This window comes from Arachis hypogaea, chromosome 6 (genome assembly GCF_003086295.3).
Source record: "Arachis hypogaea cultivar Tifrunner chromosome 6, arahy.Tifrunner.gnm2.J5K5, whole genome shotgun sequence".
NCBI lineage: Eukaryota > Viridiplantae > Streptophyta > Magnoliopsida > Fabales > Fabaceae > Arachis > Arachis hypogaea.
In genome coordinates this window covers 114,418,301-114,443,077 of record NC_092041.1, presented here as the reverse complement: position 1 = coordinate 114,443,077, position 24,777 = coordinate 114,418,301, and the positions used below count along the sequence as shown (strand labels likewise).

The following is a 24,777-nucleotide window of genomic DNA, read 5'->3' as shown; positions in this document are numbered from 1 at the left end:
AATTTTATTGGTAAAACTGAATATTTTCATATTATATAATATAATTTTTCGAATTCAAGTACTTGAAACTTGAAAGCCCAAAAAAGTTACAACCTAGAAGCCCATTAATTAATACTGCTATAGTACGGTGCAAATGCAAGCACATTGCATGGCACCTTTCCAAAGTGAGTGTCAAATTATTTTTTGGTGGGATCACAAATAAGTTACACCCTAAAAGCCCATTAAATAATACAACTATGCAAATGCAAGCACATTGCCATGAGCCCATGACCAAAAAAAAAATGCAAGCACATTGCATGTCACATTTCCAAAGTGATGGTCAAATTAGTTTTTGGTGGGATCACAAATATCTGTCAATTTAATAGATCATAGTCAATCAAGTTGGGTTGGTTTGGTCTAATAGTTAGACCACTAATCCGCTTAAGCAAGTGCGACAAACTCTTAAATGGAGTATGTACAAATAAATTTAATTTTTACCGTGTACATAATTTTTTTAAGAAAAAAAGCTTAGTTATCTAACCAAATTCATGAAATGGTATAAAGCTAAGTAAAACTATATATTGCTGTTTTTTCCATGAAGAAGAATTAAAAGGGGAGACAGAAACAATAGAAAATTGCAGGAATGACCTTGCATTAATTTATGCTAACCAACCTATATGAACTCAGAAATTCTAAAATAAAACTAAATTAAAAACCTTTTATTATTATTGTGGACGCAAAATTTGTCAACTAGCCATGGCAACCACACCAAGTTTCTGAAGGTTGAGCTTAACAACGGTATCAACAAACATCTTGGTATCTTCTTCGGTGTTCCCTTGTGGTATATCCACAATATAAGACTCCAAAACAATTGTATAAGCCCTGTTTCCTATGTTGAATTCGTTAACCGACGTTACCGAGCGGTAGTTTTGGAGGCGATGTTCGCCTCCAACTACCTTAAAGCTCAGTATGTGGAGGTCATCGTCTAAAATTTCGAGCCTCTCAGTACTGGTTGATGCTGGGAGGCCCGAAACGACGGTTACCTCCCTGATGCTGCCAACGCCGCCATCTCCTCTCATATTGCACCCCTTTATGAAGTGCTTGTACTTCTGGGGATTCTCGAAGCTTCGGACGAACGGCCATACCGCGTTCGCCGGAGCTTCGATCCGGTAGGTTATTATCGAAGTGCACGTGTTTGGGGAGGGATCATTGAAAATGTGATATTTTTTTATGATTGGGTCAAGTTCAGCCAATTCTTCTTGTGTTAGAGCTTGCAAATTAGAGTAGTATATTTCTGAAGAGGCCATTATTTTTTTGTGGGTGTAATTATCATGAAGAAGAACAATGTGAAGAAAAAAAAGGGAGGTGAGAATTGAAGAAAAGCTAATAGAGGAAGAGGTTTAGTATTAGCATGTGATATTTTGATATATGGTGATGTGAATAGTGGACAAAACATTCATATGATATGAAAAAACAACACATGAGGATGTGCACATGCTTATTAATATTGTTTATCTTTTAGGCGAGTTGTCATATTTTAATTTAAAGAAATTCTAGGGCCAACACTTTTATTAAAACAAAAATGTTTGGTAACCAAAGAAAATTAGCCAAAAATAGTCATAATTTGTTTTATTTAGTATTTATTAATTGTCGCAACAATTAATGAATGATAAATAAGACAAGTTCTGACAGTTTTTTTTGTCTCCATAACATTGTCATGACTGATACTTAATAAAAAAATAAATAATTTTATATTATTGGCTGAAATCTTACACTATTAAAAATACAATAATAACTAATTAATGACTCAAATTATAAAATTTGCTGATCTATCACTCTTTTTTATTTTATTTTATTTTTACGTTTTTATTTGGACATAATGCCCTGGGCAGTTCAATTTTAATATTTTAATATTTTATATATCACCCCAAGATTACGTCACTACTCAAGTCAGGACCATATTGATTGTTTTGTAGTCTCAGTAGATTTTATATGTCATCATTTTAATGTGGATCTTGTTAATAAATAATTTAAAAATATTAGTTAAACTTTTAATGATATATATATAAATTAAATATTTAAAGTGCTAGATTGTTTCTAATATATTTATTTAAAGAATAATATTATATATTTATACTTTTTTATTAATTAAATCTAATTAAATTAGTCTAATAAAATAAAAATAAATTATGATTAATATTATTTTAAATTTTATTATTTAATTTAATTATATTTAATTTATAAAAGATATGAATGTGTAACATTATTATCATTTAAAAATTATTAACTAATAATAACATGAAATTAGAAAATGTTGTATATTTTTATATATATTTGCTTACTTGTTAAGTAAGGGGGAATTTAAAGGTTGGAGTTTGGACCAAGACTTTAGCTATATGAGGAAAGGGCTTAGCTATGAAATGAAAGAAAGTAAGTAAATATTTTTATTGATTTGTATTTGCATGGACACCTTTGTCTTGTGGTGGTTTGAAGTTGATTCGGTGGTACTTTTAAGGCATAATTCTTTTCCTTTTTTAGGGTCTACCATTTAAACTAAACTCTGCGTCTTGTTGACTTTTACACTTTCCATTTATTCTTAATCTCATTTCTTTTCGTAGAAGTGAATGGATACTGGATATGTGAAAGATAAGGGATAACATTATTTATTAATATATTTCATTTTTGTTTTTATTATTATTATTATTATTATTATTATTATTATTATTATTATGCAATTCCATGCCTGCACCTTTGTGCGTGCTTCACAACCTATTTATTCATAACGGTGGATAATAATATAGAAAGAATTTTAAAGGTATCAAAAACACCAGTATTTCAGTTGTTTTAACCGTTAATTTTTATTAATATATATTATATATATTTTTTATAATTCAGATTAAATTAAAACAATTGGAAAATCGGTGTTATTGATACACTCAAAATTTTTCCAATAATATATAGTTGTTTCACAACCTATTTATTCCATACCACTTATTTGAACTATTTATAAAATTAATTTTTATTTAACCATGGAAGTATAAAAGTTGACTTTGCCTATGCTTTTATTTATATTACTTATCCCAAATTGAAACAAAAATGGAGAATTATATACTTCTATATATATGTGTATAATTTAAAAAAAAATTGTGTTTGAATATTTAATTGATGATTGTATTTCCATATTTTTTAATTTTCAATTGTCACCTAACGAAGGAATTATGATTTTCTCATCTCTCAATAGTCAATAACATTTCTAAATGTATTTATATGCATTAATTAATATTTAGAACTAATAAATGATAAAATTATTTACATATTTATTTATTATATATTATTAAATTTGGATTTTTTAATTAATAACATAATTGATGTGGCATATTCTTTAAAGTATTTCCTGAGTTATTATTTTATTTAATTTATTTAAATACATTAATTAATTATTTAATTTAATTGTGATAATATTAAATTTTTAATATTTTATTTGACCACATTAACTATAACTAATGAATTACATTAATTATTTGATTTGACTAGAATAAATGAGTTAATTTTATTTTAATTTGTATTAATTTTTTTGTCTTAAATATTTTAATTAATAATTTATAAAAGTGTTATAATTAATTATTTATTTAATTTGATTGGGATAAATATCAAATTATTTAATAATTTATTAGACCATATTAATTATAACTAATCAATTATATTAATGATTTGATTTAATTAGAATAAATAATTACATAGTTATTTCAGCATAAGTAATTACATATTAAACATATGACATGCTCCCATAAATTTTTTAACCCCTTTATGATGATTAATTATTTTTATGACAATCAGTAAAACTAATTATTTTGTATAATCAATATTTTAAGACCAAACTATTTTAAAAATAGTACTAGACATGAAGGATACTTTTTATTAACTACAATAATATAAATTTTTTAATTATTGATCATTTAAGTAGTTACTTAAATTTTAATATTATTATGTATTATGTGTAGATTAAGATTAACCATGCGAGATAATGAAACTAAACAATTATATTTATTTGATAATTTTATAATTTTATGATAAAATTGTAAAAAATTATCTTCTAATATCTTTAGCAACTGAAATAAATAGTTCTTTGTTAGTTAAAAGAATAATTATAGAAAAACTAAATTTTGAGAAGGATGAATTAGAACAGATAGGATTGACTATATATATATATATATATTATAGCTGTATATTATAGAGAAGGGGTTTTGAATTTGTTTATGGCCATCAGGTATGATAACAATATTGTTTTGGAGTTTGATTTTGTTTGAAATTCATTCAAAAGGTGAAAATGTACTAAATTTTAATTCAATTGCATCTTTACTTATTCATAATAGAAGAATATGGTAAGTGGGATTACGTACTCCTCATCTAGCGCCCGACGCTCTGTTAGGATTTTACTGCGCCGCCTCCATGGTTATACCTTTCTTTGTCTTTTCTTCATCAAACCCTTTTCCATCTTCTTCTACTTTTCTTAATTTCTTTTCCACTTAGCTTCTTAATTTTCGTTTTCTCTCCCAATTCATTCCTCTTTTAATTCATTCCGTTTTCTTATTCACTCATTCCATATATCTTATTTCTCTTTGGAATCATTGAATACCAATTCTGATTTTCTCTACACCATGGGCAACAAATCAGAGACTCAGAACTCTCATATAATTGTTATGACGGTGGAGGGTGCCAACCTTCAAGTGGCACCCAGAGAAATATGAAACTGCTCTCGTGGAATTGTTGGGGTTTGGGGAGACCCTTGACAATCCACAATCTTAAAGGGATTTGCAAATCCTACTCCCCCGATGTTGGTTTTATTTGTGAAACAAAAAATCAATCTCGACAAGTTGAAGGAAAACTAAGATCTTGTGACTTCAAGGAATGGTTTATTGTGGATCCGGATGGATTATCAAGGGGATTGGCAATGGCATGGAGTGATGGTTGCACTGTTCAGATTTTACAGCATGGTAGATTTTTCATTGCGGCATCAGTTCTGACAGCTGGTTCTAATGATCCCTATGGTATTCTAGGTGTTTATCTCAGTTCAAATGATCAACATAGAATGGCTCAATTTGCTGAATTAATTTCAGTCACCCAACAGTTTGATGGTAAGGTTGTGTTAATGGGAGATTTTAATGCCATTTCTAATCAACTGGAGAAAGAAGGTGGGGGTGATAAATCTCCTTCTTCTATTGAAACCTTTAATAGTTTTATTGATGATAATTCCCTGATTGATATTGGTATGGTCGGAAGACCATTCACTTGGTCAAATAGACGGAGGGGTGATGAGTTGATACAGGAAAGACTGGACCGATTCCTGGTAGGAGTTGATTGGCAGCAACTCTATCCCAATGCAACGGTTCTTAGACTGTCAGAATCAGGCTCGGATCACGCCCCTCTTCTCTTAGACTCTAATCCGAGAACTGAGATATCTAAACGCTGATTCAAATTCCAAGAAAGATGGTGTTCCAATGATGAAATAAGGCAGATTGTTAGAGAGGTTTGGCATAAACAGATTGATGGTTCAGCCATGTATATCCTATCTCAAAAAATAAAGCGTTGTCGGCATAAGATTGTCAGATGGCAGCAAGAACATAGATCTAATTCGAAAGTGGAGATTGATTTACTACAGTCAGAATTAGAGGAACTTCGTTTAGCAAGAATTCATGGAGGCGACATCATTTCAAAAATAGAGGACAAACTTGAAAAAGCATTGCAAAATGAGGAATCTTATTGGAAAGATAAGTCTAGAGTCAAATGGCTCAAATCTGGTGATCAGAATACAGCTTTTTTCCATCAGAAATTTAGAAATCGAACCCGAAGGAATATAATTTGGCAACTAACTGGCAGTGATGGTGAAGTGGCTACTTCAAATGCTGGTATTGCTTATGTGGCTGAATCTTATTTCAAGGACATCTTTTCTTCCACTTGTCATGAGAACCTTGAACCTCTGTTTACTGATTTTGAACCTAAGGTTACAACTCACATGAACCGTAGGCTTCAAAGACCAGTGACTATGGAGGAAGTGAAACGCACAACATTTAGCATTCATCCTCAAAGTGCTCCAGGAGATGATGGTATGACAGCAAAATTTTTTCAAAGCTTCTGGAACATACTTAGTGGTGATGTGTTTCGAGCAGTTAAGAGCTTCTTTTCTGGGGGCAGAATCTTGAAGGGTTTTAACCACACTCAGATCTGTCTTATTTCCAAGATTTCTGATGCTAAAGATATGACTCAGGTAAGACCAATAAGCCTATCTTCAGTCTTTTACAAGATTATCTCCAAAGTATTTGTACATAGGCTTCAGGGTATGATGAATAGACTAATTAGCCCTACGCAGAGTGCTTTTATTAAATGCAGATTAATCTCTGATAATATCCTAATTGCTCACGAGTGTATGCATTACTTGAAGAACAAAAAAAGGGGTCTCGAAAATGAAATGGCGCTAAAATTAGATATGAGTAAGGCATATGATAGGGTAGAATGACACTTTCTTTGGTTTATATTAGAGAAGTTTGGTTTTGACTCCCGGTGGATCATGTGGATTCGAGAATTAGTGACAACTATTTCTTATTCTGTTATTGTGGAAGGACAACCTTATGGTTTCTTCAAACCAAATAGAGGTATTCGACAAGGAGATCCTCTATCCCCCTATCTTTTTCTTTTCTGTGCAGAAGGTCTCTCCTTCTTGCTACACAAGGCAGAACAAAACAGACTAATTCAAGGTCTTCAGATACATAGGCGATGTTCCAAGGTCAACAACCTCCTATTTGCTGATGATTCCATCTTATTCTGTAAGGCTAATCCTGAAACATGTTCAAATATCCTGCATTATTGAATTCTTATGAAAGCATCAGTGGCCAGAGGGTAAATCTTAATAAATCTGCTGCATTCTTTAGCCACAACACTCCCTCCACTACTCGTACACTACTGGCTAACTCTATGAATATTAATCATATTGGGGCTCAGGATAAATACCTTGATTTGCCTTCTACAGTCTCTAAATTGAAAAAGGCTTCTTTTAGTATGATCAAAGAAAAGATTCGGAAAAGAATCCAAGGGTGGAAGCGCAATCTTCTTTCGTCAGGTGGTAGACACATATTGCTTAAGGCAGTGGGAGAAGCTATTCCTATTTATATATTGTCTTGCTTCAAGTTGCCTGATGGTTTAATTTCGGAATTCACTCTCTACTTTCTCAGTTCTGGTGGGGACAAAAAGGTTCTGAAAGGCAGATGGCTTGGATTAGCTGGGACACTATGACTCGCCTACGAAAAGAAGGAGGCCTTGGATTTAAAGATCTCAGAATCCAAAATCTGGCGCTTTTAGGCAAACAGTTTTGGCGACTTGTAACACAGCCTACTTCCTTATTATCCAAAATACTAAGAGGTAAATACTTTAGCAATGGTAATGCTATAACGGCAGAAATTGGAGTCTTACCTTCTTGGGGATGGAAGAGCATACTGGAAGGCCGAAAGATTGTTGAAAAAGGTCTTAATTGGGCTGTGGGTACTGGTGAGAATATCCGAACCTTTGAGGATCCTTGGCTGCCTCCTCCGTATCCTTTAATGATTTCTGACATGCCAAATAGACAGGCTATTTCTGAGTTGGTTCCAAGAGTTAAAGATCTAATTACTGAAGATAGGAATTGGAATCAGAATCTCATTTCAAGAATTATTTCCCCAAGACGTTGCAAACAGGATTTTGTCAGTTAAAATTCAGCAGGGTAGGGACAAATTGTAATGGGATTTGAACAAATCCAAGCAATATGATACAGCTTCAGGTTACAGAATTGGCTATTTATTTTACCATCCGCATCTGGAGCTTTGCCCTAATTATATGCAGCAGAAAAAGCCATGGATTGATCTATGGAAGTTGAACTTGCCTCACAAAATTAAGCTATTTATCTGGAAAGCTCTCCATGGCCGACTTCTGGTGCTTGCTCAGATTCATCACTGCATCCCATCTATATCACCAATATGCCCTTGCTGTCATGAAGCAACGGAAACAGTCACTCATTGTTTAATCGATTGCTCTAGAATTAAAGACGTATGGTCTCAGAGTTATCTTGGTGACTGTCTTCCCCTCAGAGTTCTAACGACTTTTGGATATGGTGGACTGCATCAACAGAAATACTTAACCCGTTGAAGAATGCTGACCGTAATCTTCAATTGCTTGCCATCATTTGCTGGAACTGCTGGAAAGCTCGCAACCAGTTGATTTTTGAAGGTTCTACTTCTATGCCGTCTGCCATTCTAGCAAGCTCTGTCAAGTTGCTCCGTGAAATCCAAAGAACTCCCAGTTTAGGTCGTCATCTCCATGAGGCAAGCTCTTAGTTGCATGCAATTGGATTTATCATTCTTTCTTCTTTAAGATTTTTCTTCGTTTTTCGACCACGCACCATCGGATGAATACCTTCAGTGTAGTATTTTTGGGAAATCCCCACCTTTTATTATACTGTCCTGCTTTTGGACATCTTTGTATTTCATTTTTTAATAATTAATAAAATATAACCTATTATCTTTGGAAAAAAAAATAGAAGAATATGGTATACTTAAGGTTTAAATTACTACTAAATATAATTAAGGATTTTATATTCAAAATCTAACTAGATTACTCTCAAAGAATGTTGTTAGTGAGAATAAAACTCATAATTTGAAAAAAGAATCTTTGGTTAGTAGGTACTGTTATAGGGGCGGAGCTACATTGTAGCAAAGGGGGCAATGACCCCCTTAATTTTAATTTTTTATATGTAAATTTCAGTTTAGTCTCCTTAAAATTTTATTTTAGTCTTATTTTATTTGAGTGATATCTTTTTTTTTGACACATAACAAAGATTTGTCTTTTAAAAAAAAGTAATTGTATTAGATGGACAAAATCAACTTTGATTTTTAAATAATTAATATGATTATCTTGTAATAAAAGATTTTTTTTATGGAAAGAATCTGTATCAATAATTATTATTTTAAGTATAGACAAATCAAGACTTTAGACATAAATCTTTAATTTTTTATCATTTCACAAGAATTAATACAAAATATTATATATTCATCTTATTTTTAGAAATTTAGTAGATATTTAAACTAAAAAAAATATAAAACCATTTTTAAGTGCAAATATAATTACTTCAACTCAAAAAAATAAAAGATATTAGTAAATTTCAACAGATACATGAGCACAACTTTTAAATTTTCTTATTCTTTTAAAAAAAATCTACACATTCAATCACTAATGTTATGTAAAAAAACAAATTTTAAAAAGATAAAATTCTAATGTAGATATTTTAATTTAATTATAAATTATATATTATTATTAATGAATAATTGTTATATTTTAAAATTTAATTATTTTTAATATTAAAAATAATATAAATTATAAATTTAATTAATTTTTAAAATTTAATTTTATTTAAAAAATAAAAAACTTTATATATTTTTATATATTATCTTACGCAGAATACAAGTAGATATAATAGTTTATAAATAAAAGTAATCTAACCATCCTTTTCAACGAAAACAGTTAAAAAAATACAACTAATATAATTATTTCATCCAACAAAAAACATTTTGAAAAATGAAGAGAATTTAATTATAATATTTAAAGTGAATTTAATTTTAATATATCAATAATATAAAAAATTGTATACAATCATTCAATTAAATTAATCTATTTAAATAAATTTTTAATTATAAATTTAAATATATTCATATAATACTTTTTTATAATACATAAAATTAATTTTTAAAATATATTAAAATTTAAAAATATCCCACCGAAACATATTTTGTTAAAGTCTGACAAAAACCTTCAGCCACTAACTTTTTTTGTCACTTAAAAATTTTCTGACATGATTAACGTGGGCGATGAAGTGGCAAATTTAATTTGCACTACATTAATTATTATATATTTATATATAAATATATATATAATTTAATTATTTTTAATATATATTTATATTATCATTAATTTTAATAGCTCATTTTAATATATACCTATCTGACTATATGGTTGTTTTTTTGTAGTTTCAGTTTGAGTTAGCAGCATAAACAAAAAAAAAAAAAAACTCTGGTAATATTGAAGGAGACATAAGGGTAGGATTGGATAAAAAAATAAGTGATAAGGTAAGAAATAGTAAAAAGAGAAGAGTAGTCGCAATCGTAGAAAAGAGACTGGATGTAGATTTGCGCAAATAATGTGACAAGTCTAACAAACTCTTGAAAATTTTTAATTTTTAAGAGTAGTTTATAAAAATTAATTTTTAAAAAATAATTTTTTAAAGGTTATAATATTTATATTTAATAGATTAAATTAAAAATAAATTTTAATAAATACAAATAACAATAAATATATTTAACAAAATAATTTTAAAAATTTTAAAAATATTATAATAAATATTAATATAAAATTTAAATTTAAATATTAATTAATATATAGAATTATATTAATTTTTTTAATTTTGATAAACATAAATTATATTTAAAATTTTTTATCTTAAATACTTTTAAAAATATTTTTATTTTTATAAAATTTATAAGTATAAATATATAATTTTTTTAATTTATCAAACATAAAATAAAAATTTTATACTTTTTAAAAATATAAACATCTCATAAATTTTTTTTATCAAACTAAGTGGCTATGGCGTATGGTCTATGTATGGTGCTCTATGGCTCACTTTGCAGTATGCACGATTCCCTCCCTCACTTGCCTCCTTAACTTGGACCCACATGCACCCACCATTTTATTGTCTGTTTTCTATTTTTATTTGTTATTTTTACCCTCCAAAAGATAACTCTGCAAATAAGTGAAACTATATGTTGTCTATGTGATTTCTACATGAAAGAGTATCTAAATATTAAATTTATGTATAAACAAATTTGTTTTTATTTTAAATTTTTATTGATAGTATAAATAATAATTTGATCATCTTTTATAAATATAAATTTAATTTTGTTTATTTGTAAAAAAATTATCAATCTGAGCATTTATGAATAAAATAATAATTTACTCAATAAATATGACTAACAATATTAGATGTATCATTCTTTATTTTTTCTTTTAAAAAAATTTGGTTTCTAATAACAAATATTAAGGTTCGGAGGAAAAATATACAGCAAAGGTACATACATTAGAATATTTTGGTTTTTATTTTGATTTCTAATAATTTGCATCCTATTTTTTTATCTATTAGATAAATATTATTATTAGCCAATAAACTGTAACTTACATGATATGTATTCTCTCATTCTACTTAGAAGTCTTGAATTTGAGTTTCACCTAATATAACAAAAAAAAAAAGAATAAATATTATTATTGATGAAGCACTAACAGAGGTACATTATAGTGTTAAAGGTAATGAAGGCAAGCTCAATTTCAATTTTAGGAGCAAACAATTGGTTGAAAAGTAGAAAGAACTATATATTAAAAGGATTTAATCACTTCTCTTATCTCTTATTGATAGAAAAGAGATCATTAGAAAATAATTTTTAAATTGGGTAAAGTATATTTTTTATCTTTAAAATTTGACAAAAGTTTTAAAAATATTCCTAAGTTTTATTTTGTTTCAATTTTGTCCCAAAAATTTTCGATTTGCATCAAATATATCCTCGATGGCTAAATTTTTAAAAAATTTAAGATCAATCTAACAATAATGCATGAAAATTATGCTTGATTTTCTTGTGTTTAGGGTTATTCTTATGATATTGTTGTTGAATTGGTCTTAAATTTTTTGAAAAATTAGCCGTTAGGGATATATTTAATGCAAATTAAAAACTTTTGAGACAAAATTAAAATAAAATAAAACTTAAAGACATTTTTAAAACTTTTATCAAACTTCAAGAATAAAAAATATATTTTACCCTTTTTAAGAAGAACTCTATATTATTTATACTTGGCCAATTACCACACAAACCCTAATGGACCTTTTGGACCCACCACTGATAATTTCATTTCTAAAAGCTTTATCCCATAATTATATTGCATTGGCTCCATGAGAGATGAGTCATAGTGTTGCTTATCATTGTTCTCAAGTGTAGCATGATGTTTTCAGAGAGAGAGTGAAAGCACTATATTTTCTTTCTTATGTAGAAAGTTTGATAGCATTGGTAGAGAGAAGAGGCACAAACAGCTTTTGCATGTGTGCGGAAATTTGGGCAGCAGAAAAGTGTAAGTTTTAATAATTAAATTGCTTCAAAGCAAGATAGAGAATCTATCTATCTATCGATCAATAATGTATATGTTGGGTTTTCCCATCATTATTGTCATTTTTTGTACACACATAAAAAGGTTCAGTATCCCTATATCTTTGCTGTGGTTTCAAATCAATTTGACACTTGAGGCATTGAAGAGGCCAAAAGCTAGGTGAATTTAAGATAAGCATAAATATTTTCTTTTTATTATATGTTTTACTGTTTTGGGAGCATTCACTGAAGATAATATATTGTTGATTTGTATATTATATATAAGAGGGAGGGCTAATTAATTAATTAATATGTTGAGCTATGCATAGTTCCCATAAATCCAAGAAAAGCGGCACTTATCTACTCATCTTAAAATAATCATACATGACATGATCATATCCAAGTTAATCAGTGATAGATGAGGACACATAAATAAAATAAGATTATATTAAATAATTTATAATAATGTTAGGTGAATATTAAAATTAATTATTAATATAAAATATATATTAAAAATGAATGAAGTTACATATTTATTTTTGTATATAAATATATAATAATTAATTTTAGTTTATAAATAACATTTTTAAATAACTTATCATAAGAGAACTATTTTTAAGCATTGACATAACCTCTTACAAGTAATGTTGAGAAAAATATTTTATGAACATGAAACGTAAAAACAAATACAATATATTTAGGCTTAAATGAAAATCTGAAAACAAATTATTTTATTTTTTGAAAATAAAATCATAAACGTTACTTCTATAGGCTGATTTTTTTTTTTTATGAAAAAAATATTGGTGTTTTTTTTTAAATAGAATTATTTGGTGTAATTACAGATGAGTGGATTTTGTAAGGGAGAAGTCAACACGTGGGGGGCGTGTTGCAACACGTGGAGGCGTGCTGGACACGTGGCAGCATCCTGGCCAACACGTGGGGGAGTGTTGGACACGTGGCAACATATTGGCCAACACGTGGGGAACGTATTGAATGATTTTCATAATACTGTAATACACTTCAAATATCAATATTCAACTAAAACACCATCTGTCTTTTCATATTAAAAATAATTTCTGACTTCTATATCTATATGATTTAAATTCATAAAAACATTTTAGTTATATAGGTGTGTGTGATTCTTTCTAGATTATTATTTTTATAATTATTTTAAAAAAGGGTCCTTGGACTTGTTTTGTCCTTGTCTATTTGTCCAAATCAAAGTTTGAAAAGAAGGCAGCCAATGGAACACAAAAGGGTGAATGTTCCCAATTTGGTATTGGAGGAATTTCCTGCATTGCTAAGTAAAGCAAATGAATGAGGAGAGAGAGACCGTCCTTGAATTTATAAAAACCAACCTTTGCTGCTTCCAATCATATTTTTGGAGCAAGTTTTGTCATTGATGCCTTCCACAATCCACATGTTCTAGTCTTCTCCTTCATTCATGCTTGCAGTATGTCACTCACATTCAGCAGCTATGATATTAGTGCCTCTCTGATCTACAACACTCGCTTTATTTATTTTATTCTCATTATCATAAGTGTCAATTATTATCTCCATTATAGAAGCTTTGAGAAAGCTACACTAATAATTATGAATTAACATTTAAATAATTAAAAAATAAATAAACTTGTCTTAAAAACATACAATAAAATTATTAATTAAAAAATTTTTATAGGTAAAATATAAAATTGAATTTTTAATATATTTGTTGTACATTTATTAAAACAAAAAATTAAAAAAATTTATTAGTAACAATTTTAATATATATCTTTAGGATACATAATAACTAATTTTTAAAAAAAATCAATTTAATTCTTAAAAGTTTTAAAGTTTTATTTTTGGTCTTTAAAAATATAAAAAAAATATTAAATGCATACTAAAAGTTAGTCACTAAATTTTAATGAATACATAATATGATTAAATTTTATTATTCTATTCAATTATTTATCTTTATATTTTAAAACTTACTTTTATGGGATTAAACCTTGAAGTGGTTCATTAGTCGAGGTACACTAAATTTTTAAGATCGGCAAAAGTGCACCGTATTAAATTTAGTTATTTTTTTTTATCAAGTGATTGGTGCACTTTTGTGGGACATAATTAGTGACAATTAAGATCTTAGAGGCTATTTTAGTGCATTTGAAACTTAACTCTACATTTACCAAAAAAAAAAAAAAAAAGAAACTTAACTCTACAGATCTTTATATTTATTTTCTATATGCTATAATTACCTATGATTCATACTTTTATTTCTATGATAATATAACTCATAAATAATCTTTATTCTTTTTTTTTTCTGTTCTTTTTTTTTGGTAAGTTTTTTTTTTCTGTTCTTTATTCCCCTCATATTACCCTTGTGTTTATCCCCTCATATTTTTACTTCAATTTTTTTTCTCCAATAAAACAATGACTCCTAAACAAGCTCAATATGGATCTATATTCCTCCAAATAACTAACAGAAAAAGTGATTGTAAGATGCTGCCTGCCTGGTCTTGTAAACCGAGAAACAGAATTTCTTCTTTCTACAACAGACACCGAAGAAGTAAGTGGTCATTGATTCCCGAATTCCGATGAAGTTCTGGAATCTGAGCACAGCATCTTTTACACAGGCTAAATAATTTTTTTCTCGTGTTTTCTAACCAGCTATCTACCAATTATAAATCAACATATTTTTTTTCCATTACACAATTGTCTGGGTTTTAAACTGTTCCGGCAATTTTACTAAATTGTTTATGATGAATATTTCTTATCTCCCTTGTCCAACAACACAAAATGTTTATTACTCATTTATAATAACACAAACGCAAATAATTAAAATAAGTAATGAACAAAATGAGGGAAATATTGCTTATTGAATTAAGGCACGCTAGTTAATCAACAAAGGGAAAGATGAGACAAAAATACCAAACGTTGATTTGCTGATGTAAATAAAGGTGTGGAGACTAGCAAGTTAACGTAATACGTCATGGAGTATTTGACATGGCAATAAGAATGCTCCTATAAGCGAGATATCATTTTAATTTATACAACACAATTACACAAAACACATCTCAAAAATACCATTGAAAAACAAAACAAAACGGGAACTGCCTTAGATAGTTAGATATACAAAGCCCAGCCACAGATGCTAGAACAGAAATATTGAATACATTCAAACTACAATTAAAGGAAGGAGGGGAATGGTTACTCATTGAACCATATCATACATTTATGAGCCAAAAAAAAAAAGGGTGGGAAAAAAATGAATGTAAGTGGAGCAATGTAACGAATATATTTCCAAACGGCTTCATCTGTACGTCTTGTTAGTTGATTTTTGGTCCTCTCCCCTGTTCATTCCACTTGTGAGGGTTTGGATGATGGTTAGTATTTGGTTAGTTTGGTATGCAAGAATTGATTGTGGATTAGGTTTGGATGATTCTGAAAAACTGCAGTTAGGTGAAATTCTTATCAACACCACCTTGGAGAACCCAGCAAAACTTAACGTCTTGCAAAAAAAAAAAAAGCACTTATCAAGAATCATGAGATTCTTGGTCCATCAAAATTATTCGCTGCTTCCCACTTTCTGAGCGGAGGATGTCTACCTTACTATATCCGATCTACATTCAGACAACAAATAAGGCAATTATTAGAAAAAAGAACCAAAAAGATTAGATCACTGACTTTCACCTAAAGAAAATCCATCAGTTCCCAGAATGATTACCTCCAGTGAACTGTCAGGAGAGAACCACCTCAATAGCACACCGAGATGCACTACTGCAGGAATTAGCTTGAAAAGTAAAGGAGTTGTTACCTGCAGAAATTAGCTGAGAAATTATTGATGGGATTATGCATTCATAATAAATTAATAGCAGTATCACTGAATTCAAAGCATTGAAACTGATGGCAGCTTATGATATACTTCAAGCTTTTCAGACTTAAATACTTGATCTTGGTAAACTTCAATATTGCAGAATAGATAATTTTTTCCCACATCAAAGCTTGTCTAACATTGACATTCAATTCAAACTTTCTTTTTAATGAAAGAACAATCTCTTTGAAAGACAGAGAAGTTTTTATTGTCCTATCCATTTCTTTGCACCAAGTTTATCAGCTATATGTGTATATTGCCATGTTCAAGCATTTCAAAATCTGCAAGACTATAACCCCCAATTATGGATCAGTTACGGATCCCTGTAGCTGTTAATTCAAATATATAAAAATGTTTCGTACCAGACTAAGAGCTGTGGTCCCAAGAAGCAGCAAATATAGTTTACCCTGAAATTAATAAAATATCAGAATCCCTATTGGCTGGCAATAATTAAGTATCAATCTATATCACCATTTCTGCCTTTCTGGGTTCAATGGATAAAGCAAAATCACTGTATAATAAGAACATCAGGGATGGTTTTTGATTAGAAACCGTTAAACTATCAAAGACTGGATTCATCAGTATAGTCACAACCATTTTAGCACAAACCTCAACTAGATGAAGATTAGAAGCACGGCTGAGAAGAACAAAAGCAAATTCTCCTATCTGTGCCAATGACATTCCAACCTATACATATGCATGACTTTAGGTTCTTCGGCCATTGAGAAGAAAAAGAAAGAAAGCGTTGAGACCATCAAATTACGAAATAAAGCTTACAAGTACTGAAGTCTTGTTATTGTAACCAAATCCTTTGACAACAGAAGCAATTATGATTGTTTTTATGACAATCACCAAAATTACAGATGCTACCAGAATGTCAACATGGTTCCAGAGAAAATGAACATGAATCAACATTCCAATGCTGGCTAGGAAAAGAGCAGCAAAAAGATTGCGAATAGGTTCAATCTGCAGAGAAAGTGAACATGTCAAATTCCTGCTATAAAATACTTTTTACCACCAAGCATTCCAGTTAAGAAACTAGGTTCATGAAATAATCAACAAATTTGTAAATGACAGAAAAATGAGAACCAGATTGTAAACAATGGCTTTCCAGAAGGAATTTCTACAAATATCCCAGTCTTGTGAAGAACATAAAACAAAATAACCAATGAAATGTGCATGGATCTTATTAAAAAGCAATACATTACACAAAGCTACATCAAGCATGTAACAATCAACTGCTATTTGGCATTGTGGCTTACTTGCTCTAGTGTATGTTGAGCCAGATCAGTGGTTGCAATCATCACTCCAGCCGCAAAGGAGCCTAACTCTAGACTTAGCCCCAGCTTATCACTACTCTGGAAACATGAAGGCAAAGAGATACAAAAGGTCAAGCTTCATATGTAACAGTAAGATTATCATTATTACTACTAATGCATAATGGCAAAGGGCATTCTTTATGGAGTCAATTCTGGCAATAGGCTGTGTTTATGTTTGTATTATTATATCATATTATTATTACTACTAATACTACCACCAATATTTCTATTGCTAGTACTACTTGGGAAATAACAACTAGGACATATTATTTGAAAACAATTAAAGATATTTAAGTGAATAAAGAAAAAAAAAAAACAAATAAACAAAATTTCATGCTCACACTCACTCCACACACAGATGAGTAGAGATTAAAGAAGTTTCTGCACAGACACAAGAATCCAGTGTGACTTTGATACCACACATCTCCAGTTTCTTGGGAAGCAACTAATACAATCCATTAACTTTTTCCTCACATGAAGTAAGAAGCCTTCTCATAAGATAATAGTTTCTCAATTCTGGCATTCTAATGATCACTTCATGAGTTACCTAACATGATTCCTTACATTGGGAGAACCCTTTAATTTGTTTGGTTCATAGAAACCAGCATACATCATTGTCAGCAATGACTACTAAGCCTTTGGTGATTAATAGTTGTAAATAAGCATACAGTTAAGAAGGTTCTGAGTACAGACATTTTTAAATGTATCGAACAGTAAGGGTTTTGCAAGTTGATGTGGGCTCATTATCTCAATTGGTAAAAATATGGTTTTAGAAGAAACTAGTATGATTTTACTCCTTATAAATCAGATTACAAAGAAACAATTTCAAATACAAATACAGTAGTTCAGGGAGTGAAAATTTAGAGAGAGAACCAACCCAGGCTACAAGCAAGCAGAAGGCAACAGACGCCAGCTGATAGAGCTCATTTGTCTGCATAAACAGGATTATTACTCAACAGCTCAGAAAGACAAAAATGTACAACTGAACAATGGCAATAGCCAAACAAAGAACCGAACTTGCAAAATTTCCATTCAATTGAACCACCAGTGCCATTTTTACTACGAAGGAGAACAAGTAACTACTTCCACAGTCCACAGGTGAGATATTACAAGAAAAGTGGGATAAGAATACAGACCTGGGATGACAAGCTTATCATCAGTTTAAGCAACCATGGGAGGCAGGTACGAGACAATATTGACAGAACGGAGAGAAATGCAATCAAAGTCACCAACCTGGATTGGGAGAGAAGTATCATGTTAAGTCATATAGAAACTCCAGGGAACATGCTGAGTCAAATTCCGTATAGAACACAGTCGGAACCAAAACACTTCTTTTTTTTTTGTTGTGGTTTGTGGTTGGGAGAGAAGAAAGGGGGGGGGGGGGGGGCGCTCACAAATTCACTAAACGGCACAGCAAGGTCCACTGAAAATGCTTATCAAGGTAAGTGGTCAGCCAATTATAATGTGGAAGAGTCTCTGTCCTCTACCACTAAATTAACAACTTCAATACACTCGTTCTCACTTTATATGAATAATTAAGTACTAATTTGCTATTTGACTTTTGCAGCAATTATAAATTACTTTTTCTAGAACTTTTTATAGCATCAAATTGGCATACTGATAGGAACCGAGATCTAGCAGGAAATAGGGGATTTTATTGATGAATTAGGGATTGTAAATCACAATCCCTAATTGACGTATACTGTTGGGTCTAGCCAACTCGAGAGAATTTTCCTGAACTAACAAACTGAACAGAATTTTCTAACTGACTAAAAACTAACTAATCCCTGGTATTTATAGGCAGCAGCTAGTCCTGCTAAACTAACTTAAAAGGGACCTGTTTCTATCACATATTATTCAGAAGTCTACTGTTTGAATATGATTATGCATAATTGAGAAGATTAAAACATGAATTTACGAAAAAGTCATCTTACAATCATACCTTGTCAGAAGACTAAAACATGCATGAATTTCACTAAATTACTATATGGGTTAAGTGAAATGAGAAGGAAAAAGCTAATTAGATGAAGAAAAGATCATGTGTTGAAAATAGAGGTACAAGTCTAAGACTTTTACGGTTATATACTTACAGCTTTGTCATGGATAACACTCCTTGGAAAACACCAGACGTGCCACCCAGAACAGGAAGTAATGCAAAAAGCAATCCAACAGCACAATCCTTCAAGGAAAATTAATATTACATGACTTAGCAAAAAAATAGTAAATAAAGAACAATATAGGACATGATAACTGATCAAGCAATAACTAATTATGTACCTGCAAAATAAGGGTCCCAATAGTGACTTGTCCATGAAGGGCATTAGTAGTGTTCTTGTCCATCAAAAACTTCAAGACCTGGTAAAAAACACAGGAAAAGGAAACAGGATTGGTTACAGCCTTACAAGGCATGAAGTAAGTGAGTCTGCATCTGAACTTTTAAACATAGGACATTAGATCGGATATGATGTTATACCACTGCTGTTGAAGACATAGAAAGGAAAGCACCAACAAAAACTCCTTCTGAGGCTTTACCACCACATAACTGCAAAATAAAGTCCTATCAGAACTTCAACATTGAGAATGTCATATGGCAAAGTTTACTAACAAAAAACACATTGAAATATAAAATATTGTCTTCCCAGAAACATCTGTAACAGCAACAGCACCAAAAATCAGATTATGTACAATACAATACCTATTAAGAAAGTGACAAAGTGATAATACGGCTTCCTTTTTTATTAAACTACAAAGTTCATACTACTGCCGTGTAGGATCTGCATTTTTAAGAATTAACAGGAAATTTATTTTAATTCTATTTTGTTTCCATCTACTCCCTTGTAATCAAAGTCGAACAAAACAAATCCATACTAGAACCAGGTAACCAATCATCTTGGATCTTGGCAAATAAGGAGGAAAAATAAACATTTCCCAGAAAGAAAGGTGACATGAATTAGAACTTAGAAACTAATACTTGGTGATCTCTTGCCCCGTCATCATATCTGCCCAGCAGTTTTAAACTAGTAAACTAATCATCCTTGGGATCTGGGGATCTCATGTGGAATTTATGCAAAGCAGAAACCCTTCATTCAATAAAAAAATTAAATTAAAATAATTAAAGTTTGAAACTTCGAGTTCAGTTTTAGAGATCAGTATTTATTTGTACTTAAGGTGTAAAAGGATTGGATCATGCAATAAATAGATGAGATAGCAAACAGTTTCCATTATTCAGTTGTCTGATTTTTTTTTTTTTTTTTAGTACATGAAGCTATAAATTGATAACAATGACAAACACAAAATAACTCAGAAATTGGGCGAACTGCAATTGTAGAAACATACCGACACAGTAAGCCCACACATGCACATAAACAGAAAAATTTGAAGTAGCCCTCCTAGAACAGCAACAGCTCGAACAACACGAAGCTGCAATCATACAGGTATAGATTAGGGTAAGTAAAGCTAATAACACATGGCAAAAACAAAGAAAAAAGAAAGAAAAGAGCACACTTAAAATAATAAATAAATAAATACCTTAGCTGCCGAGAACTCCAGGCCCAATGCAAACAGAAGAAATATTACACCAAATTGAGCCACTGTTTCCACCTACGTATTTGAGTAAATAGCTTGTATAAATAAGCTTGAGTTCAGCAAGAGGCACTAAACATCAGTATAAGCTCATGTGGCAATATAACTTAACTACTGTATGTATTTTGTTGTTTTAAGTGGCATCGACACTTCTTACTTTGTTTAAAACGGTGAAGAGAACAAAATAGTCTGTCAAATTAATGGAAAGTCCTTAGGATCTTTTATGATGAAAGTCAAGGGAGGAATGAGGAACCTTGAACTTAAGAATAAAATGTTTGCTTGCACAATGATTTATGTCTGTAGGCCAAAAGGGGCTACACTACAGTCATTCTTCCTTTCATTTTATGTTCCGATTCTCTTCATCTCAATCAAATTCTTTCATTTATTTGTTGTTTAGAAAAAGATGGTTTATTAAACTTCTCCGTAAATGATGCCTTGTTTGTGTAACTGTTCTGATATAACTTACCAGCAGATACAAGTTGGAAAAAGTAGTTTCAAAAGGAAAAATGAAAATATCCAACATTGTATTTTGAATGCTTAAAAATGATAAATGATTTGGGTTAGAAATTTATTTTTGTGATAACTCACTATAAAATTGGATTAAGTCAAGTCTTAATTTTTGAACTTATCAAAATGGATTTCCTCTGATTCCATTTTACTAAATAAGCTATTAAGAAAGGGTAATATGGTCAACCTATAAATTGAAATTCAAAACAGATGAATTCCACCAAATCTTACCAAATTTGATAGGACTTGTAAACCAAAGGCAGGGAAAATGATAAAAATTACCATATCAACTCATTCCAAACAAAAGATCTAATCTGCAAATCAAATAGTCTCCCCCTTCTAATCATGCCAAACCACACCGAAAATATTTTTTGCAAGAATGTGTTATGCAGTATTAAGTCTAACGATTTTCATAAGTGAAGTTACCAAAATTAAACGATAATGCACTATCTACCAGAATACACATCAAAAAGTTTCACACACCATTTTTTCCTCAATTAAGTTTGGGAGCCAAAAGCATTGACTCTTTTCTCAGATTTTAACAAAATTACAAATTGAAATCCAACTAAACTGGAAAATATATACACCATAAAAGAGTTTAAAAAACATACAAACTGCAAAAGGATTACTGTTGCAAGAATACCTGCACCATTTCACTAATGAAGTTAAAGCCACCAGGTCCAACTATGGAGCCAGCCAGAAGATATCCAGTAATAACCTGTCAAAATATATTTTAAGTCAATGCTTGAAGTGATTTTACAGGGAAATATATATATAACTTCCTAAAGATTCCATTTATTACGAATAAGCTTAGAAAAAAAATATTCAGACCGGTTGTCCCGCAAAAGCAAATGCAACGCCACCACAAGTTGCCGAAACTATAGCGACCACTAGGTCTGAAATCAATCTAAAAGATAAGATGAAAGAATTTCTCATCAGCAACAGCACTATAATCCATCTTATATGCTGAAAACATAATCAGCAAAAGAAGTTTACCGCAAATCTAGCTGGAGCACTGGATACTTGGATTTAAAGTTAGATATTATGAAAACATTATCCTGAAAGATGCATATTATATATAGTTAGAAGTTGCAAAACTAAACAGAATATCAGGAAAAAAAAAAAAAAAGGGAATAACCTAACAACACATTGTCCTCACCTTTCGGTCTATCAACATTGGGGTATCTTCAGCTCTATTATCATTATCCAAATTAAATACATGATGGAGTTGAAATGACCTATAATTTTGAAAAAGCACACTTACATAATATATCGAAACAAACTTTTACGGTAAATGCACCATATCAGACACCCAGTTTAAGTAACTGGAAGATACACTTCACATATGAAATACTGATGTAAAGGTAGAAAGAAGTACTTTTCATCCTTTGTCTCGTTCTTCTTTGGCTTGACCCTGGCCACAGTTTCGAGTACAGCCTGATCCAGACATATATTAATAAAGGCCAGAGAATTGTCAATTGTGTAACATATAGAAACCATGGAAATATATGACAAGGGGTAAAAAACTAAAACGTGAATCACCACTAAGCACAGCCGAGTGAAAAGTTTCATATTTTCACTAAAATAAAAGGAGTACCTTAATCATGCTATTAAATCTAAGTTTATATTTTCTGATTACATCAAACTAGGATATCATGAGTAGAAAAAATAAAAAAATAAAAGAGTTGTTTGCAAGACCAACCTGTTGCTCTGCCACACTGTTGTTGAAGCTCCCCGCATCAGGCACTACAAGCATATTAAGAGGCAAAGAAGAATGAAAAGGCAGACGCCAAAAATAGGTTCCGAATTTTTCTTTTCTTATCCAAAAACACTGGCGCAAAAAGGCATACAAAACTTGAGTGCATTTCAAAAAATGCACATACATACAACACGCCCAAATCAGCAAGAATGAAAATGAAAATGATTTTAAATCATAGGATGCGAAATGACGGTCGTTCCAATAACATGAAATTCGCACGAATCTGCCATTTTCTTCTTATAGATCAGGAACCAGGGTCAATGAACATTGAAATCAACAAATTGATTGTGTTAAAAAAAATGCAATTATAGAAACTCCAAATAGCTCCGGAGCTGTGAGAAACACAAAATCCGAAGAAAAATCCAACGAGATTTTGCAGACCTGATGATTTTATAGCCTAATGAGAACTAAAATTCACCAAGTCAGTGCAAATCCTTTCCAAATCGGGAAAAAGACTGAAAATCGAGGCACTAAGATTCTAAAACATTCTAGCTCACAACCTAACCCTGTGAGGTTCTACAAACGGAAAATCCAACGAGATTTCGAACCTCTTCACAATCTAGAAAGAACTAAAAATTCAGGAGAAGGAAAAGCTGTAATTTAATCTAGAACCTTCGTTCTGGTCGTTCTCGGTGAACTCGTGCTCGAGAGCTCGATCGATCATTTCCGCGAAGCTTCCTTCCCTGGGTTTCGAGAGCGTAACATTGGACTCGGTCGAGTTGGCAACCAGTTCGATCCGATCCGACTCATCGAGTCGAATGGCGAGTGACGACGGAGGTTGAAGTAGAAGTACGAGCGAAACTGAGAGAATCAAGAGCGTTAAATGGTGGTGACTCAGGCGAGAAAATGAAGGTGATCTTGCAGGGAACATTGCTACGCCGAGGGCGCAGGGGAGCAACGTAGCAGTGCCTGCGACGGCGGAAGCGGTGGTTGACGGTGGTTGCCGGTGGCGGAGAAAGAGAAAGAGAAAGAGTTGAGAAGTTGAGAATGAGCAGAACGAGGACCAAGGAAGACAGTGAGTGCTTGCAACTTGCAAGGTAAAAGGTCAAGCTGTGGTCATTCATTAATTGTCAAATTGCTAGTAATATTTTTTTTTTTTATTATACTAGTAATAATTATGATTATTGAGACTGATGTAATATGTATAATTATAGAAAAACATTTCTAAGAAGTCAATACTAAAACAATTGAAAATTAATTAATATTAACTTAAATCTAAAAAAAATATTAATTAGCTAACCTTTTTTAAAATTAGGTAAGATAACAAATATTTTATGGTAAAAATTCAGGTGAAGTCGACTTCACGTGAAGTTGATACCTGAGAGCCGTAACAGCTTTCAAGTATCAACTTCACGTAAAGTCAACTGCACCTGAGTTTCCACCCTGTCTTATACTCTAATCAAAGCTCTTGCGTTTGAATTTATAAATATTAAAAAATGTTTTTTTTATATAGATATACATAATGAAGGATATTTTATGAATAAAAATTTGTATAATAGAAGTTGAAGTAGATAAAAAGTAATTTGATCTCTAAATTTAAAAATTGGTTTTGGCTAACATGTTCCTAGAATTGAAAAA

At 30.8% G+C, this 24,777-nt stretch overlaps 2 protein-coding genes across 2 annotated transcripts; both read right to left on the bottom strand.

Annotated features, from left to right (window-relative positions):
- Positions 1-483: 483 nt before the first annotated feature.
- LOC112754223 (abscisic acid receptor PYL2-like) lies at positions 484-1,427 on the bottom strand. Its single transcript, XM_025801790.2, has one exon. It carries the CDS (start codon positions 1,284-1,286, stop codon positions 726-728), a length of 561 nt encoding a protein of 186 aa, XP_025657575.1. The 5' UTR covers positions 1,287-1,427; the 3' UTR covers positions 484-725.
- Positions 1,428-15,135: 13,708 nt separating this feature from the next.
- On the bottom strand, positions 15,136-24,279 carry LOC112755935 (K(+) efflux antiporter 6). The gene is made up of 20 exons (XM_025804278.3): positions 23,812-24,279; positions 23,143-23,186; positions 22,819-22,877; positions 22,600-22,678; positions 22,437-22,498; positions 22,272-22,347; positions 22,084-22,158; positions 20,880-20,951; positions 20,688-20,771; positions 19,825-19,893; positions 19,629-19,706; positions 19,442-19,530; positions 18,488-18,584; positions 18,229-18,282; positions 17,295-17,390; positions 16,810-16,998; positions 16,642-16,719; positions 16,395-16,439; positions 15,886-15,975; positions 15,136-15,781 (listed from the first exon to the last, which is right to left on the bottom strand). Exons 1-20 carry the CDS (start codon positions 24,068-24,070, stop codon positions 15,695-15,697), a joined length of 1,782 nt encoding a protein of 593 aa, XP_025660063.1. The 5' UTR covers positions 24,071-24,279; the 3' UTR covers positions 15,136-15,694.
- Positions 24,280-24,777: the final 498 nt, after the last annotated feature.